Source organism: Limulus polyphemus, unplaced genomic scaffold, assembly GCF_000517525.1.
Source record: "Limulus polyphemus unplaced genomic scaffold, Limulus_polyphemus-2.1.2 Scaffold9742, whole genome shotgun sequence".
Taxonomy (NCBI): Eukaryota; Metazoa; Arthropoda; class Merostomata; order Xiphosura; family Limulidae; genus Limulus; species Limulus polyphemus.
The window spans coordinates 354-19,980 of NW_013675352.1; the positions used below are offsets into that span (position 1 = coordinate 354).

The 19,627-nt window shown below is 31.9% G+C and overlaps 1 protein-coding gene across 2 annotated transcripts; it reads left to right on the forward strand.

The window, feature by feature from the left end:
- The first annotated feature begins 489 nt into the window (after nt 1-489).
- Nucleotides 490-14,650, forward strand: LOC106476068 (alpha- and gamma-adaptin-binding protein p34-like). 2 transcript variants are annotated; one of them, XM_013936741.2, is made up of 9 exons: nt 490-725; nt 2,633-2,735; nt 5,360-5,449; nt 6,131-6,211; nt 7,660-7,722; nt 9,146-9,265; nt 10,029-10,136; nt 12,545-12,594; nt 13,849-14,650. In XM_013936741.2, exons 1-9 carry the CDS (start codon nt 600-602, stop codon nt 13,921-13,923), a joined length of 816 nt encoding a protein of 271 aa, XP_013792195.1. In that variant the 5' UTR covers nt 490-599; the 3' UTR covers nt 13,924-14,650. The 2 variants fall into 2 exon arrangements, with proteins under 2 accessions (XP_013792195.1, XP_022235742.1); XM_022380034.1 differs by lacking the exon at nt 7,660-7,722 and having other exon boundaries at nt 512-725.
- Nucleotides 14,651-19,627: the final 4,977 nt, after the last annotated feature.

A 19,627-nucleotide genomic window follows, 5' to 3' on the forward strand; every position in this document is an offset into this window, starting at 1 on the left:
AATGTTCAGCAAGTGGTACTAATGACAAGTTTCAGTCATGCAGCAGACCAGTGAATGTTATAGCAAGTGGTACTAATGACACGTTTCAGTCATGCAGCAGACCAGTGAATGTTATAGCAAGTGGTACTAATGACACGTTTCAATCATGCAACGGTTGGATGAATGTTTAGCAAGTGGTACTAATGACACGTTTCAGTCATGCAATGGGTGGATGAATGTTTAGCCAGTGGTACTAATGACAAGTTTCAATCATGCAATGGGTGGATGAATGTTATAGCAAGTGGTACTAATGACATATTTTAGTATTAATATTTAACTTGTATACAATAGACAGGTAAATGTTATAGCAACTAGTATTAATGACATGCATCGGTATTAATTTTGTTGTGTTATGTAGGGTTTAAAGGTTTTTTTTGGTAGTGATAAAAAAACTAATGTAACATGATTGGCCTCATATTACATTGTGCTTATGTTCACAGTATTTGGTAATTTGTGTTTTTCTAACAATTACTTTTCTAACCTATTTTTAAAAAGGTATCATTGGAGAGAACACACTTCCTGAACCAGAAAGTCTGTTTCCTAATGTACAGAGTTATCCAATGCACATTGATACCAAGTATTACTCTGCTGATATCCAACTTTTTACCACTGTTCAAAAGGAGTTAGTAAACAAAGACTTTGCTGAAAGTGTCCAAGCAGCAATATTACATTTTGATACCTCTCAGGTGCAGTGATGTGGTTTTTGAGTTAATTAGTATGATTTGGTGAAATTTTGATCATTGGACTGAAAAAATGTGATGACTTATTGATGTCTGACATGAATTTGAATAGCTATTAATGATAAAAAAGTTTTGATAAGATTCCATATTTCATCGCTCATGATCATGTTAACATAATCAGTGTTGTTGTAAACATGCAAACTGCATAATATTTGTTTATTCTATCTCAGTATTTAATACCTTATACTAGAAATATAACTTTTTTAGATAACAGACTAGCATATTATAAGGTTTGAAAATATGATATGAAAATTAGTTGTATGAATTCGAAACTCAAACATAATGATATGCCATTTGTAATATATCAACTTGTTCCAAATCTTAGATTCTATGAGCTTTATGAGTCCAATTTGAAATTAATTTTTTTAATAGTGAAGGTAAATTTGTTTAGAACAATTTTATTGCATGTCTATGTGTACAGAAGTTGTGTTATACTTAAGGATTTTGGAGCCTCACCATGTCATTACAGTCCATGTTTCCACATCTGGCATGCTCTATCTGACAATCAGTTATCTTCATAATAGCCCTGCAGTGTAGTTTCCATTGCAAAAGGTTTAATAATGTCCTGTCATGTTCAAAGCACATCATGCATCCCTGTAGGTTTTCTGTTATACATCTACTGTAGAAGGATGATTTCCCATCACCTGTTTCAACAATTCTGTTGCACAGAAATTCGTAGGCACTACATCTGGGCAAATTGAGAAATATGGAATAGCAGGAATACCCGTTTCATTCTTCAGCTGTTTGAGATATGTGGTGGCTAAACATGTGTCATGGAAGTGACATGTGTACTCTTGTGGAGATTTTTCTTGATTATATTGTGTGCTATTACCTGGGGCACATGGACTGTTTTTGTCCCTGACATTTGCGCACATGGATTCTCACCTATTATAAGATACCACACTTTACTTTCCACAGCTGGTTTATGACATTGTGAAGGTATTTTTCTAGATGGTCGCACTGTCCCAAGTTGATCCATATATATGAAGGTATTTTTCTAGATGGTCGCACTGTCCCAAGTTGATCCATATATATGAAGGTATTTTTCTAGATGGTCTCACTGTCCCAAGTTGATCCATATATATGAAGGTATTTTTCTAGATGGTCTCACTGTCCCAAGTTGATCCATATATATGAAGGTATTTTTCTGGATCGTCTCATGTCCCAAGTTGATCCATATATGAAGGTCTTTTTCTGGATGGTCTCACTGTCCCAAGTTAATCCATTTTCCTTTATTTTAAATACAAGAGATATTTTCATCTTGGAAGTTCTAAATCCCTGATCTGAACACATCTTTATCACCTGAGTGTATGAATATTTTGAGTTGGAAAGTGCTTTCCTTGAAGCAGTCAGTTGTTGGTGGCATCTAACTACCTATGGTATGTCAAAATGTAGTTCTGATACATCCATTCCATCACAGTGTATTGGCTTTGGTTGTTACATGTATAATATATTCAACACTGTATATACTTACGGTGTATCATTTCTAGAACTTACATTCAGGTCTAAGGCTTTGTATGTACATTGACTTGCTATTAGTTTTAAAATATTCCTGAAAAAAATATTCATCTTCTCCATCCTTTTTATAAGTAACCTTATGCTTGTAAGAAAAACATTTTGGAAGAGAAAATCTTTAGAGACTTATGTATAATGAAGTGTTAAAATCACCCAATGAAGTGTTAAAATCACCCGTACACAAGTCAAAAAGAGTGAATAATTAGAAGTTTATTTGTTATTAAACAAGAACCACTAGAATAAGGTTTAATACAATCTACTGTGACATTTTTAGCAATGATAAATTGATAATAAGGCCTTGAAGTTCAGTGAACTGAACTTTTTATTGAATTTTTCAGGAAAGCACTTTCGATAATGTCAAGACGTGGATGCCATTCATTAAAGAGTACAGGCCTGAAGTGCAGATTCTGGCTTGTGATAGACTTGAGAGGGAGAACTCTGGTGGGTTGAGGCTGCTAAACATATTAACTTGGTGAATTTAAATTTGATAACGAAGAACCAACTTTTTTGGAAAATAAAGTTTGTAGAAGGTTGGAATGAGTAATGAAGAAAACTTTTATTATAAATGTACAATGTTTTGACAAGATTATCTGATCATCAGGTATGAGTATTTTACATAGAAACAAGAATATATATATATACAGTATGAAACAAAGAAGTCACATGACCAGAGATTGCTTAACAGCTTAGTAAAGATATCTTGGTACCCTGGGGTATTGGTTTAGAGTAGGGCTGTTTGGTTCAATTAAGTTAGCGTCCTTTATTTTGTGTGTTTGATTCTTTGTGGTAGATTATAGTAAAGTTTTCTTCATTAACCATTCCAGCCACCTCCAGACTTTTGTAATAAATTGGTATTGAATTGTTTGTTTAAATTGTTTTAAATTGGAAAGGTAAATCTTTCATCAGACTGCTCCACTTTTATTTTGACTAAAGTCAGTTTCAATAATATTCATTTGAAATGTATCGTTTTGTGATATAAGAACAAATCTTGCTTTTACTGATAGTGAAGTAGGAAGGAAAATGTTGAAAATAAATGTGTGAAACTTTGTTGAAAACACCATATACAGTCCACCACTCTGTGTATCCTGGTCTTGTTTACTTGATTTGTTGAAAACACCATATACAGTCCACTACTCTGTATATCCTGGTCTTGTTTACTTGATTTGTTGAAAACACCATTTATATATAGTCCACCACTCTGAGTATCCTGGTCTTGTTTACTTGATTTCTTGAAAACACCATATACAGTCCACCACTCTGTGTATCTTGGTCTTGTTTACTTGATTTGTTGAAAACACCATATACAGTCCACCACTCTGTGTATCCTGGTCTTGTTTACTTGATTTGTTGAAAACACCATATACAGTCCACCACTCTGTGTATCCTGGTCTTGTTTACTTGATTTGTTGAAAACACCATATACAATCCACCACTCTGTGTATCCTGGTCTTGTTTACTTGATTTGTTGAAAACACCATATACAGTCCACCACTCTGTGTATCCTGGTCTTGTTTACTTGATTTGTTGAAAACACCATATACAGTCCACTACTCTGTATATTCTGGTCTTGTTTACTTGATTTGTTGAAAACACCATATACAGTCCACTACTCTGTATATCCTGGTCTTGTTTACTTGATTTGTTGAAAACACCATATACAGTCCACTACTCTGTGTATCCTGGTCTTGTTTACTTGATTTGTTGAAAACACCATATACGTTCCACCACTCTGAGTATCCTGGTCTCGTTTACTTTGTCCAGAGTTACTGATGAGAGGTGGAATTCATCAGTGACAAATGATAGAATGTTTTATTTTTGAAGAGTGTTGTACACTCTTGAAGAATGTTGTACACTCTTGAAGAATGTTGTACGCTCCTTGTCAGGTTCCATAATCTCTGTCATATTTAGTAATTAGTGTTTCTTTGTAAGCTTAAACTTTGAAAAGTGAAATACCTAGCTCATTTACACATGGTGTTAATAATATGCTTAAAGTCACGAGAATACACATAAATAAACAGGGTCTGGCTACTTTATTAGGAACTGTTTACTTTTCAGTCTTAAGCCTAACCTGAGCTGCAGCTACAAGTTAGGTTGATCATATGATGTTTTGGGTGGTTTTATAAGTGACTGTGACATGCATATTTGCAATCAGTCTAATAAATATAGGGAAAGACAAAGATATGGAGGATAATGGGAGGGCACGTTTAGCAGGTGCTGCTTCAAGATATCAGTTAGTAGGGTTTATCAGCAATGGAAAGTATTGAATAAATGTCTGTTGTGAGGGGGAGTTGTGGCCACAAATGTGTAATTACAGAAAGAGGAGAAAAACGTATAGATAGGGTGGTAAAGTCCAACCATCATCAAAAAGTACACCAACTTGGAAACATCTAATATAGGACAATCCCATCTCCAGCCCTACCTTGCTAAGAACATTTCAAAAAATGGACTGTGACAGTAGGACATCTTTGCATTGGATTCAGTTACAGACAAGAAGAAACCGCCTTGAGTGGTGGAAATTGTGTATACATTGGTCTAATAAGGACTGGATGTGGTCCAGAGAATGATGCTTTAACCTTTTTTTCATCAGTTGGGCACAACAAACTTTTAAAAAGACACAAGAATAACTCACCCCTCTTGTGTGAGCCCAACTGTCTAGGCCTCTGTTGGTGGAGTCGTGTTTTCCCGTTCATACCCTAGGTCTCCTTATAAAGGAACAGGAAAGAGAATTAAGATATCTCCAATGGTCACCATAGTCCTTGGATCTCAGTCCATTTGAGCATTTGTGGAGTGAACTTGAAAGAGACATGACTCCATCACTATTCTCTGTCTACTACACTCCATGAATTACCTACACTATTAATGTCTGAATAGGGAACTACCTTTAGGACAGTTTCCAGTACCTTCCGGATTCTGTGCCATACCGTATGCTATTCGGGTGGCCAAACCATTGTTAGACATAGTTCTTAATATAGTTGCAAGACTTTTTATTTTAATTCTCCATTGTAACTACATATTGTTGGGGATCGTTTAATGAAATCCAGAAATGTATATTGTTTATTTTGTAGTTCTTTCAAGAAGCTTTGTGCTAGAATGGTGTATAAAGAACGGGTTTGAACTTGTGGAACTTGATCCAGAAGACGAAAGTGACGAAGAGGGTAATTTGCTGGATTACATATAATGAACTCTTTATTTTATAATTTGATGACGAAAGTGACGAAGAGGGTAACTTGCTGGATTACATATAATGAACTCTTTATTTTATAATTTGATGACGAAAGTGACGAAGAGGGTAACTTGCTGGATTAGATATAAAGAACTCTTTATTTTATAATTTGATGACGAAAGTGACGAAGAGGGTAACTTGCTGGATTACATATAAAGAACTCTTTATTTTATAATTTGATATATACAAACTTATGCTATTAACTAATTATAAATGTAAAAAAGACAGATAAAGTAGCACAGATATATATATATTTTTTTACTTTGTAACATCTTAACATAAAGATATGATTATATTGATTATGATCATGTAATCTTTTTTAGCAAAGTGTTGATTACAAATGTATATATATATCAACATAAACTATATATATAGAATAAAATGCTACAGATATTTTATTTTTGGTTGATTTCTATTAATTTATAATTGAAAGTTCAGGTAATTTTCTTTCTTGATGTTATCTGAATGACGTATTTTTTAAGTTTTACTCTCGTTAGGCACTATTATTTGATTAAGTTTACACAATTTACTAGTTTATTTAAGTAAAATTGTTGTTGCTGTAAATGGTAGATCGTTAACGCTATTTAAATAGGGTAAATAATGATATTTTTAGATGACTTCAAAGAAACAAAAGGTTACCCAAGAATTCTACAAGCTTTACACGCACATCTTTGGCCGAACATGACCACAAAAGGTAAATATTTATGTGCATGTTTTGTGTTTAAAAACTTTTATTCTCAACACTTCATGCATAGTGTTGAAGTAAGGTTTCAGAGGTGTTGAGCTACAATGTTTTACATCTTACTTTACGTAACAGATTATATATTAGAAATGTTCAATGCTGTGTATTACTTGCTTAGGTTAGTCACGTGGTACTTTTCATGTAATGTATTGAAAAATAAATATCTGAATTATTATTTAAAAGGACATTCCACATTTCCAGTAACCATTCTGGATTTGGATTTGGTTATGAAAACGTTGGAAAAAAACCTACCGAAGTTAGTAATAGTTTCTTTTTATTACTGTAGTTAATCACACACAGAAAATGATAGAATATACCAGCCTTAAAAAATTTACTTGTGCATCATTTCAAATGAGGGGAAGTATCTGATGAGGTAATATGAAGCTTGCGCATTGGAGAAAAAGAAATTATTGATCCTTGTGTTAAAAGTGAATTGGCTGAAGAATATACTGAAGTAAAAATTAGGAAAGTGAACTCTGAGAGTGTATGGGATTCAAACCCGTGAGTGTATATCTCGGGAGATAATCTTAGGTTGGCTCAACACCTATCCGAGCCAGGGATTTGAATTCCAGTTTTCACTTCTTCACACATTTCTAACATTATAGAATAGTGTGTTATTCTTTTAATTTTTACATTCTAAACACAAAGATTATTCCTTACATTTAAATACTATATAAATAATATCTAAACCATTTTACAAGTTCTGTTATTTATTGCAGAAATGGAAGGTGGTCCTTCACTGTTGAATCATGTTACTTTAAATCTAAGTTGACTGCATGTAAAACTGTTCTCAACACTGGCGTAATGGTCTTGGTTAGTAGGTACTGTTCTTAACACTGGCGTAATGTTCTTGGTTAGTAGGTACTGTTCTTAACACTGGCGTAATGTTCTTGGTTAGTAGGTTTAATAAGGTATAATAATCTGTTTTTTTTTAACCTATTTATGAAAAACACTACAATAACTTTAATACAAAAGTTGACCAAAAGTCAACGTTGCCAGTTAGTCAATTTATGTTACTGGTATGAAATTAAAAAGTAGGAAATGGAGCAAAGCTTGATGCCTTTATTAACGAATATATGAACTAACGTTGTGAATTTGTGGTTTCTACATTCCACAAACAGTAGCATTATTGGTTATAAACTCGTAACACTTGATGCTTGATAATAACTGATCATTTAAATTTTTATATGTTTGTAAGGGTTTTTTTGTTGTAAAACTTATTGTTGACTTTCATGGGTTCACTGTTAAGTCTGCATGATAAAATATGCTGTGTATTAGTTTTCAGTACTGTTACAAGTTTAGTCAAGAGTCACAGTAGGCTTTATTTATAAAATAAAAGTTTCTATCTAGAGATTCTTACTTAAGAAAACTAATTTAGATGGCTCTAACATATTCTTTAGAATACAATCCAGGAACTTCTTCCAGAAACCAAGAAATGGTTAAAGAAGATTGTATTGATACAGGTGGGACTTCTGTTTACTGATATGAGTTGGAAGATTCTAAAATCTGTCTTACTTTGGTAATCTTTAAAGTAATATTCTTATCGAAATGAGAAAGATCTATAAAGGAACATGTTAAGTAATCGGGTATTGTTTTTGTAATACAGGGTGTAAAAAATTCAAAAATTAAACATTATGAAACAAAACCAACAACAGTGCTGACACTTCACTCATTGTTTTATGTAGATGCCTTATTATTGTTGATGTGACTGATCTGTAACCTGATGACAAGAACTCAGTACCATTAGTTATGACTGTGTGAGGTTTCAACATTTTACATTGATACTTGTTCTGGCATTTGTTTTTTTATGATCTTTGAAAAACCCTCTACGTCATTTGTTTTTTGTGATCTTTGAAAAACCATCTACGTCATTTGTTTTTTATCATCTTTGAAAAAACCCTCTACGTCATTTGTTTTTTTATGATCTTTGAGAAACCCTCTACGTCATTTGTTTTTTATGATCTTTGAAAAACTCTACATCATTTGTTTTTTATGATCTTTGAAACCCTCTACATCATTTGTTTTTATGATCTTTGAAAAACCCTCTACGTCATTTGTTTTTTATTATGTCCGAAAAACCCTCTACATCATTTGTTTTTATGATCTTTAAAAACCCTCTACATCATTTGTTTTTATGATCTTTGAAAAACCCTCTACATCATTTGTTTTTATGATCTTTGAAAAACCCTCTACATCATTTGTTTTTATGATCTTTGAAAAACCCTCTACATCATTTGTTTTTATGATCTTTGAAAAACTCTATGTCATTTGTTTTTTATTATCTTTAAAAAATCCTCTACATCATTTGTTTTATGATCCTTGAAAAACCCTCTACGTCATTTGTTTTTTTATGATCTTTGAAAAACCCTCTATGTCATTTGTTTTTATGATCTCTGAAAAACCCTCGTCATCATTTTTTTTATGATCTTTGAAAAACTCTATGTCATTTGTTTTTTATTATCTTTAAAAAATCCTCTACATCATTTGTTTTATGATCCTTGAAAAACCCTCTACGTCATTTGTTTTTTTATGATCTTTGAAAAACCCTCTATGTCATTTGTTTTTATGATCTTTGAAAAACCCTCTACATCATTTGCATTGGGAATTTTTTACTACTAGTTGTCCTAGATCAGTGGTTCTCAAACTTTTGTGTCTGCAGACCATTTCGGTGGGTCAAAAAAGACCCTGCAGACCAACTACCGGTCCTACCCATGTGCGGTCTTTGTCATGGCATTGCTCGTCAGTGACTTGCATTTTGGACCTGCCCACGGACCACACTTTGGGAAACACTGTCCTAGATTTAACTATTTAAACTTGTGTATTGAACACCAATATTTTATTTATTCATAAACATCTTTTAAACACTTTCTCCTGAAATTCTTTTAGGAGGAATCACCACAGACATAAAAAACAAGATGACCATTGGTCAAGCATCCATAGCCAATGGCAATTCATCAAGTGGTACTCAAGTCGAAGTTGGAAGCGAAAGAAGGGAAGAGGAAGTCGGTACGCAGCTTGTCGAGTCACACTTTGTAAAAATTAAACCAAACTGACTACAAGCTGTGTACTCTTAAAGATAATACAATATGGTTTATTAGAGTTTATTATGGTTTATTACATGAAAATTAGTGCAATTGTAGTGTAACTGTCTGAATTGCAGAGTGATGTATAATATCCAGAAAGTATTTAATAATATATCTGCCACTAGATGGTGCTAAAGTTAGAGCATTTGGAAAACAAGGTATCTGTTTATAAGTGTAGGTTTATGCTGGTAAAGACGTGTATGTAGTGATTGAAAACTTCTATCTAGTTGAAACTATCTTCTGGTAGTTCGATTAACTACTAGATATACTACACACAACATGAGTTATATGAACTCATGTTGTGTGTAGTATATCTAGTAGTTAATCATGAGTTATATGATTAACTACTAGATATACTACACACAACATGAGTTATATGATTAACTACTAGATGTACTACACACAACATGAGTCATACGATTAACTACTAGATATAGTACACACAACATGAGTTATACGATTAACTACTAGATATACTACACACAACATGAGTTAAACGATTAACTACTAGATATACCACACACAACATGAGTTATACGATTAACTACTAGATATACCACACACAACATGAGTTAAACGATTAACTACTAGATATACTACACACAACATGAGTTATATGATTAACTACTAGATATACTACACACAACAAGAGTTAAACGGATTGTTATTTGTATTCCAATTACTAGATGTTCTTGTAGAAGACGAAATAAAAGTCTTGGAAAATCTAGTAGGAAATGAAGATCCAGGTGGTGAAAGCTTCGAAGCTCTTTTTTCAAAATTTCACAATATGAAACGTAAGTATTTTTTGTTTTGGCACATTTACGGTGTTTTTATGAATATTAAACATTAAAGTGTTTAAATGTTTTGTATAATATAGGCATTTCATTGTCTGTGTCAGTTCTGTCTGTGAGCTATAGCTCTATATTTGATTTGGTAAATAACAGATTCACAAATTTTAAAAAGTTTTCCTGTACATAAGGTTCAGTGCATAGAAAGTGATCACTTGAAATGTCAACTTTTCACATAAGTTATATATGCAACTTTTCACATAAGTTATATATGCAACTTTTCACATAAGTTATTTATGCAACTTTTTACAATCTATGACCACTTCTATTCTTAATGTAACATAATATTATTCAACTACAAGAGTCAGCCATTCTAATATCAGTTTACAGTGTGTGTGTGTGTGTGTGTTTGTCAACAGGATTTCTTGAAAATGGCTGAATGGATTTCAATGAAAGTTGGTTTACATTTGGACTATGACCCAACTTAGAAGTGATTAGTTTTTGAAGGGTGAGGGACATGAAAATAAAAAAATCCCTGTCTGTTAACATGGGTACTGATTTTTCACAATATTTTTGCTTTATAACTCAGTCAAAAATGTTTGAATTTTGATTAAACTTGGTGGACATATGTAGAATGTTATTCCTCATTGTCCTGCCAAAAATGGTCCATGTCTGTTGATGATGATGGACATATGGACACATTTTCGTATTTTCTAAGAGCCAAATATGATCAATGCTGTGTGGGAGAAGTATGAGCTCTAACGAGTGTCTCTCTAGTTCAAGAAACAATAATCCTGTGTTGGAATATTAGTAGGAATACAAACACTTCACATATCTTTACACTGTATAATATTCACACAAACACTTCACATATCGTTACACTGTAGAATATTTGTACAAACACTTCACATATCGTTACACTGTAGAATATTTGTACAAACACTTTTCAAATTGTTACACTGTAGAATATTCATACAAACACTTCACATATCGTTACACTGTAGAATATTTGTACAAATACGTCATGTGTTAGTTGGATGTATAATATTTGTACAGTTTGCTTATCATCACACAGTAAAATATTCACATAAACATCTTGTACATTAATTTTTCTCCTACAAGCTGCAAGTACATTTCATGGAAATTTATATAAACTTAATGGAGCAAAGTAACAGAAAATAAGAAGGAAAATTTATAAAATTCAACTTGTATCTACACTGGTTACAGCTCTCTGTAAAATGTATACTTATTAGTGTGTGAAAGTGTCAGATATAAAAGACTGTTTAGTGTAAGTAGTATTATTAATTGACTTATTTTGTGTTTGTAATTCATTGATGCTGAGGCTGTCAAACATTGTGTGCAATCCATTGGTATCGAAGCTATAGAGATTTCTAGAAGGCCTAAGTGATAGACATATAAATAATGGCGACCAGACGAGTGGAAACACAGAGTAAAGTCACGGGAAAGAGAAGATTGCTCAGAGAAAGTTAAATTTAAAGTTAACTGTCGTGGTAGTGAAAGTCCTAACAGTTGATATTTTAGAGTGAGATTAACAATTTTGAAAGAGTTAAAGAGAATAAGTTGTCTCGTCAAAGGGTGTTCTAAAGTAATTGAACCAACCTAAGTGGACTTTGACAAAAGGCAGACAATTATTGGAAGCTCAGGATACAACTGTGGGAACTCAAAGACAACGTAAGTGAACTATACACGGACACTATAGAGATAGGAAATAGAGAAAAGTAGTTTGGCTTGTCAACTGAATTCTAAAGCAATTGAATTGGTTTAAGTGGACTTCGATGAGAAGAAGAGAACTGTATAGTGTTTAAGATAAAACTACGATCTCCATAGTGTAAAGAATTTGTTTTACATACATTTAACTTGTTCCGAATTTATATATTATTTTAAAAACAAGTGGAGTGTGTGCTGTTCGTTTATTGTTGAATTTATCACCAACAAGTCACAGACATCTACTGTAGAAGAATCCTAAGCCTAATGCACCTATATATTTAACTTCTTTATATGCTACTAAAAAGTAAGTTTCTGATAGAGAGAACACTACTTGATTTTTATTGTATACAAACGTAACACATTTTAATTGATTGTACTTACTACAAATCACAGTTGTCCAGTCTTAAAGGTAAATCCTGTCATCTTGAAAACTTGTTTTTTTTTAACTTATAAATTACAAATATTACGATTAATCCTGAGTTGATATGTCATAAGAGTTGAGTGAAGATTGCAAAAATACCAAAAAGATGCAACTTAGAACATAAAAAGAGAAGACGTAACTAAAAACATAAAAAAGTGGTGACACTATTATGTCTTTTTTACTGTTTATAAGCATTTTCAGAGATAATTACCTTAACAGTGAATTGCCACATTTCTATAGGTATTATATTCTTTTCTTGATGTAGAAAAAGCAGCAACACTTTCTGGAGAAGATCGAAAAAAGTATGCCGAGAAAGTAAGCATTTCCACTGCTAGTAATTTAATTCTTAAGTGTGAGTTAGCAATTAATGCTTACAATTTTAAGAATGAGATGTTGATGTGATGTGCTTTTTTGAAAGAAATAAAGATGATTATAAAAAGATGGAATGTCAAAATCTAAGTATACAGAATTGATTTTTAGAAACTGGATAGGGTGGAGTAACAGTAAGATACCTTGAAAGCATCTCTTACATAATAAGTATAATTTATCATTTTTATGGTGAATTCAGCTTAGCAACCTAAAATGTCAAATGTCCTGTAACTTGCATCATTCTCCTCAGAATAGGGTGATAAGTAAGGCAAGGTTGTTAGTAGTCTATCAGTCCTGTAACTTGCATCATTCTCCTCAGAATAGGGTGATAAGTAAGGCAAGGTTGTTAGTAGGCTAGCAGTCCTGTAACTTGAATCACTCATCTCAGAACAGGATAATGAGTTAGAATGTTAATAGTATTTTATCCTAGAACTTCAGTGAGGCCATGATAAACAAGAGCAATGGAAGTGGTATGGGTACTTCTTTTGTACATTGTAGAAAGAGCAACGGAAGTGGTGTGGGTACTTCTTTTGTACATTGAAGAAAGAGCAACGGAAGTGGTGTGGGTATGTCTTTTGTACATTGTAGAAAGAGCAACGGAAGTGGTGTGGGTACTTCTTTTGTACATTGTAGAAAGAGCAACGGAAGTGGTGTGGATACTTCTTTTGTACATTGTAGAAAGAGCAACGGAAGTGGTGTGGGTACTTCTTTTGTACGTTGTAGAAAGAGCAACAGAAGTGGTGTGGGTACGTCTTTTGTACATTGTAGAAAGAGCAATGGAAGTGGTGTGGATACTTCTTTTTTACATTGTAGAAAGAGCAACGGAAGTGGTGTGGGTACTTCTTTTATACATTGTAGGGAATTCTTGGTCCACACAGTGTTTATATTATTAGAAATTACCCCCAATACATTATTACAGTTAGTTAAGTAACAGATACGTAACATTTGTTCTGTTATGCACTGTAGGAGGTTTAGGTTTCCATAGTAATGTTGTATTCTGTGAAAGTCTTTTGGTATATAAATATGTAGCTTCAGCTATTATAATTTGTTTCTTCAGTACCAGTACTATTAGAATTATTCTTGGCAGTCACTGGTTATGTAATTGATAATTCTATCAATATTTTGTAGTAGAGTTCATCATTATTCAGAGCTGTATGATCTCTACCAAGTAAGTAAGCATGTTTTATGTTTGTTTTTGAGGTTGCAGTGGCTTTCTGGCGTGCACTGGGAGGAGACGAAGAGGAAGTAGCGGGTTTGAGTAGCGAAGAAGACTGAACTTAAAACAGACTGTGTAAAAAGTGTAGATACAACATCGGTGTAATGAAGGCACAGACAGAGAATTAAAAGAGATTCACTGGGAATAATATTTCAGCAGAGTTTTGTACAGAACACTAACTATGCTCAGATGTTGGAGTTAAGTTATTTGTGGTGTATAAAACCGTTTTGTGTAGTGCTATATAGTAGAAGTAGAAGAACCAGTTACCAACTTCTGGTTGTTAATTTGATTCAAAATCTCAGACTATTTACACTTGTTTAAAGTATTAGAGCACTGATTATGTATATAACATCGCAGAGTGATTTTCAACTGATCGACGAATTGTTTTATCTCGTCCTATCAGGAAAGAGAGTACAGAATGATGTAAGTAACCAAAAACAAGAAGTTGATACAGCAAAAAATTTAAGTCCTAACGATATCTTTCATATTATAAATTGTATATGTTTTGTTTTTTCTAAATCAAGATGACATTTTTTATGCTAGTAACATGCTTCATATTTTGTTGATATTAAACTGTTATGGTGACAGTTGCACTGTATGTGCTCTAGTACGTTCATAACTGACTGATCAATACTTTGACTTCAAGTGAACATTCTCTGCATCCTTAGATTCTACTAAACAACAAACTGATTGGCTACATTATGTTCTGTAACTAGTAAAGTGCATTTTGTATTTTGGAAAATGTAATAATAAAATTGTTAAAACATAAAACTTGCACCAGATAAATAAGTTGTAAGTTTATACAGTTATCTGTATGAAAGTACACATATTTTAGTGTTAAAATACAGTTATCTGTATGAAAGTACACACATATTTAGTATTAAAATACAGTTATCTGTATGAAAGTACACACATGTATGTGTACTTTCATACAGATAACTGTATTTTAATACTAAATTTAGTATTAAAATACAGTTATTCTGTATGAAAATACACACACATATATTTAGTATTAAAATACAGTTATCTGTATGAAAATACACACACATATATTTAGTATTAAAATACAGTTATCTGTATGAAAGTACACACATATATTTAGTGTTAAAATACAGTTATATCTGTATGAAAGTACACACATATATTTAGTGTTAAAATACAGTTATCTGTATGAAAGTACACACATATTTAGTATTAAAATACAGTTATCTGTATGAAAGTACACACATATATTTAGTATTAAAATACAGTTATCTGTATGAAAATACACACACATATATTTAGTATTAAAATACAGTTATCTGTATGAAAATACACACACATATATTTAGTATTAAAATACAGTTATTCGATATTGAGGGTTCAACAGTATGTGATGAACAATACAGAATTATCAGTTCAGTCGGCTGCTTTATGTGCTAAGATAAGTCTTTTCACGTAATTGATACAATCACGTATTATATGAGGGTTCAAGTACTAAACTATATATGTAAACCTTATGAAACTCACGACAGTAATCTTGATTGTTTCAGACTTATTTTTAGTTAAATTAACATTTTTTTAATTTTAACAAATCTAATCAAATATACAATACATTCTTAATATATTTCTGTAAGTTGAAATTTCAGAGTTGATAAGTTTTGGTCGAAGATTTTACCTTCATTGTTCATAACAGATTACCTGAAGTAGTTTTCTTACAAACCTTAACACTTAGCAGATATAATCTCATTAACAGACTGCTAAAATTCTCAAATGTTAAACTTTGTGAAACATGAACAGATGTCAAACCTTGTGAGTTATAAAAAACATTGTCAGTAACAGATATCTTGTGAAACAGTAACAGATCTCAAACCTTGTGAGACACTAACAGATGTTTAACCGTGTGAAACATTAACAGATGTTTAACCGTGTGAAACATTAACAGATGTTTAAGCATATAAATACGAACACATACAAACCACTTTAGTAATATCTATAAAACATATCTTAGCTTCAGGCTTAAAATTTATTTATTTTGTTTTCAACATTTTTTTTAAATTATACCAAATTTATTGGTTTTATTTGATATATTTTATTGCTGTAAAGGTTATCATTTTCAGATTACAAGAGTAGGTTATTAACTCCTATTGCATAAATTTTACGTATTTTTAGTGATCTTATTTGAAATGTTAATCAGATCACTGGATCAGGAGACTACTTTTCATTGGCTGTGTTTTCCTTACTGTTTGTGTTCTCCAGTAGATCATTGGCTAATGAAGTTACATGCTTAGCATGCATTTATCGTTTAGTAAATTGAAAGGAAACAATTGTTCAAAACATGAAGACTTATAATACTCACATAATTTTCTTGAAAAATAAATAAATAAAGGCAATAAAAACTGCTAATTTTCCAAAAGACCCCATATTTTATTTTTTACTTTCGGAAATATTCCATGAAGTTGTCTGTACTATTCTATCTGGATGAATAAGATGATTTGAAAAAAAAATACCATATTTAACATTCCATAACGTTTTGACAAGCTTTATATCATCTGGGCGAAAATACACAAAAACTACACTATATTTTATTGTTCAAAAACCGTTAATTTTAAAAAAACTACACTATTTTATTGTCTAAAAAAACCTATAATTTTGAAAACTACACAATATTTTATTGTTTAAAAAACTTATAATTTTGAAAACTACAATATATTTTATTGTTTAAAAAACCGTTAATTTTGAAAAACTACACTATTTTATTGTTTAAAAAAACTATAATTTTAAAAACTAAATTATATTTTAACTATTTAAAACTTTAAACTATTGTTTTAAAAAAAGTTAATTTTTAAACCTACACTACATTTTATTGTTTAAAAAAACGTTAATTTTTAAACCTACACTATATTTTATTGTTTAAAAAACGTTAATTTTTAAACTTACACTATATTTTATTGTTTGAAAAACGTTAATTTTTAAACCTACACTATATTTTATTGTTTAAAAACTTTAATTTTTAAACCTACAGTATATTTTATTGGTTAAAAAACGTTAATTTTTAAACCTACACTATATTTTATTGTTTAAAAAAACGTTAATTTTTAAACCTACACTATATTTTATTGTTTAAAAAACGTTAATTTTTAAACCTACACTATATTTTGTTGTTTATAAACCTATAAACTTGAAACTACGCTATATTTTGTTTTATATGGTCTTCTGGGAAGTTGTTTATATTATTTTTATTTTTGGTAAATAAAGCATTTGTGTAATCTTCGTTGTAATAATGTTATTGTCTTGTTAGTCATACTTTAAAAGATAGACATCTTTCTTGCGTACCTGATGTGACGTAATCTTGTCGAAACGTTCTCTGTTTATTATAAAGCTTTCTTCATTGCTCATTCAAGCCGTTTCCAATCTTTTATTTTCTGAAACGTTAGTTCCTCGTTTTCAAATCTTTCTTGCGTGTTAGTAGCGTTGCGAGCGGCAGAATACAAAGGAATTGTACACAGAGAAAGCCAGAATAAAGGTTTTGTTCAGCTAGCTGTAGAGGTAGAGCGAACAAAAAAAAAATGTAGTGCATGCTTACAGATGGTTATCAGGTGTTGTACAGGTGGAAGTCCCGCGAAAGTCGTAACTCTGCTTGTAATTTGTATAAACGGATGCATAGCAGTACCAGTAAGGATTGTCTTCAATTCTGTAGTTATAAAGATATACGTCGCGATTAGATCTTATTGGTAGTCTTTAATACATTAACGTACAAGAGAAAAAAATACTCCAATCTCTTATAAAAACATCTGTTCTCTGCACGGAAAGAAAAGACTGATGATTTTTACTCTAGCCGTTAACAATTTAGCAACGACAGACAAAAGGGAAGGCAGCTAGGTAACACCCACCGCCAACGTTTTGGCTACTTGCTACCAACCAATAGTGGGAGTTACCGTCACGAATAAAAGCATATTCGTGTGGATTCCGCGAACTGCAGATTGTGAGTGAAACGCCCCAGTCACCAGGCCAAATACTGATGCCGCAATATGTATATTACATATTTATGATATTAACTATCACAAATATAAGAACAATGTTTCTGTATTGTAGCATTCGTTATAAGCTCTTTATAAGAAATACTTTCCGTGAAAACGTGCTAAGGTGTTCTGTGGAGAAGCCATTTTTATTTAAAAACGAATAACAAGTATTATAAACGACACACCATCCCTGTGTTGGACAGAAATAGGATCTTTTACAACTTGTGCCATCTATCCGTATGAGATGTAAGTATAAAACGTTTGTGTATCCTTAAATAAGCTATCTGTCTATAACCTAAACGAATACACAGAAACGGAAATTCGGTGTAAAGATAAAATTTTACAAAAAATCCATATAAATATAATAAAAAATATAAACTTTCAGAACTTATTTGAGGGAAGTACAAGTGTTTCAAAATTAGTCTGTCACGTGTTTAAGGTTATTCTATCACGTGTTTTAAGGTTATTCTGTCACGTGTTTTAAGGTTATTCTATCACGTGTTTTAATGTTTGTCTACCACGTGTTTCAAGGTTAGTTTATCACGTGTTTTAAGGTTAGTCTATCACGTGTTTCATGTTTATCCTGTCACATGTTTTAAGGTTAGTCCGTCACGTGTTTCAAGGTTAATCCGTCACGTGTTTCAAGTTTTTTTTATCTGTAGGTAAAGCACATAATAAATGCGATAAACTGTTGTTCATACATAGATAAATTATTCAGACACCTTTTTCTATTTCCAAATATTACTGATATGATATTTATTTAGATATTCTGACTGTTAAATATAGTAAATGTTTAAAGGTAAGGACAAAGTTTTTAGGCCAACGAAATCCTCACTCAATCATACTGAGTATACCAGTTATACTATGTTTTCTTCATTAGATGTTCTGAGAGAAAAAAAAATATGGCTTACGTAAACTTATATTTTGGAGAACGTCTGTCATTAGTTAAGAAATACCTGTTTTCCATGGCAATCAAGAGACTAGTAATTAAATGTAAAAATACTCAATGTAATTGCTTGATTCATTTCCTGACATCAGTCTAATAATGTATTGGCTGATTCAACTGTGACAAGGGAAAGAAAGAAAGAACTGAGTATTACTAAATTTTTTTATAACTTTGCTGAAACTATAATTTCTAGTTCATCATACCTATGGATAATTAGTTAGGACTTAAATCATGATTAAAATGTCATGGTTGTTCAAATCACTTAATTTAGATACTGGCCCTCTCTTCATGAAAAATATAAAATTTATTTATTAAAATTAAAATTGACCTTTATTAACACCTTTCTCATCTAGACAACTTACGACACCCATTTACAGGACTTAAAACTTTCTCATCTAGACAACTTACGACACCCATTTACACGACTTAAAACTTTCTCATCTAGACAACTTACGACACCCATTTACAGGACTTAAAACTTTCTCATCTAGACAACTTACGACACCCATTTACACGACTTAAAACTTTCTCATCTAGACAATTTACGACACCCATTTACAGGACTTCAAACTTTCTCATCTAGACAACTTACGACACCCATTTACAGGACTTAAAACTTTCTCATCTAGACAACTTACGACACCCATTTACAGGACTTAAAACTTTCTCACCTAGACAACTTACGACACCCATTTACAGGACTTAAAACTTTCTCATCTGGACAGATTACGACACCCATTTACAGGACTTAAAACTTTCTCATCGAGACAATTTACGACACCCATTTACAGGACTTAAAACTTTCTCATCTGGACA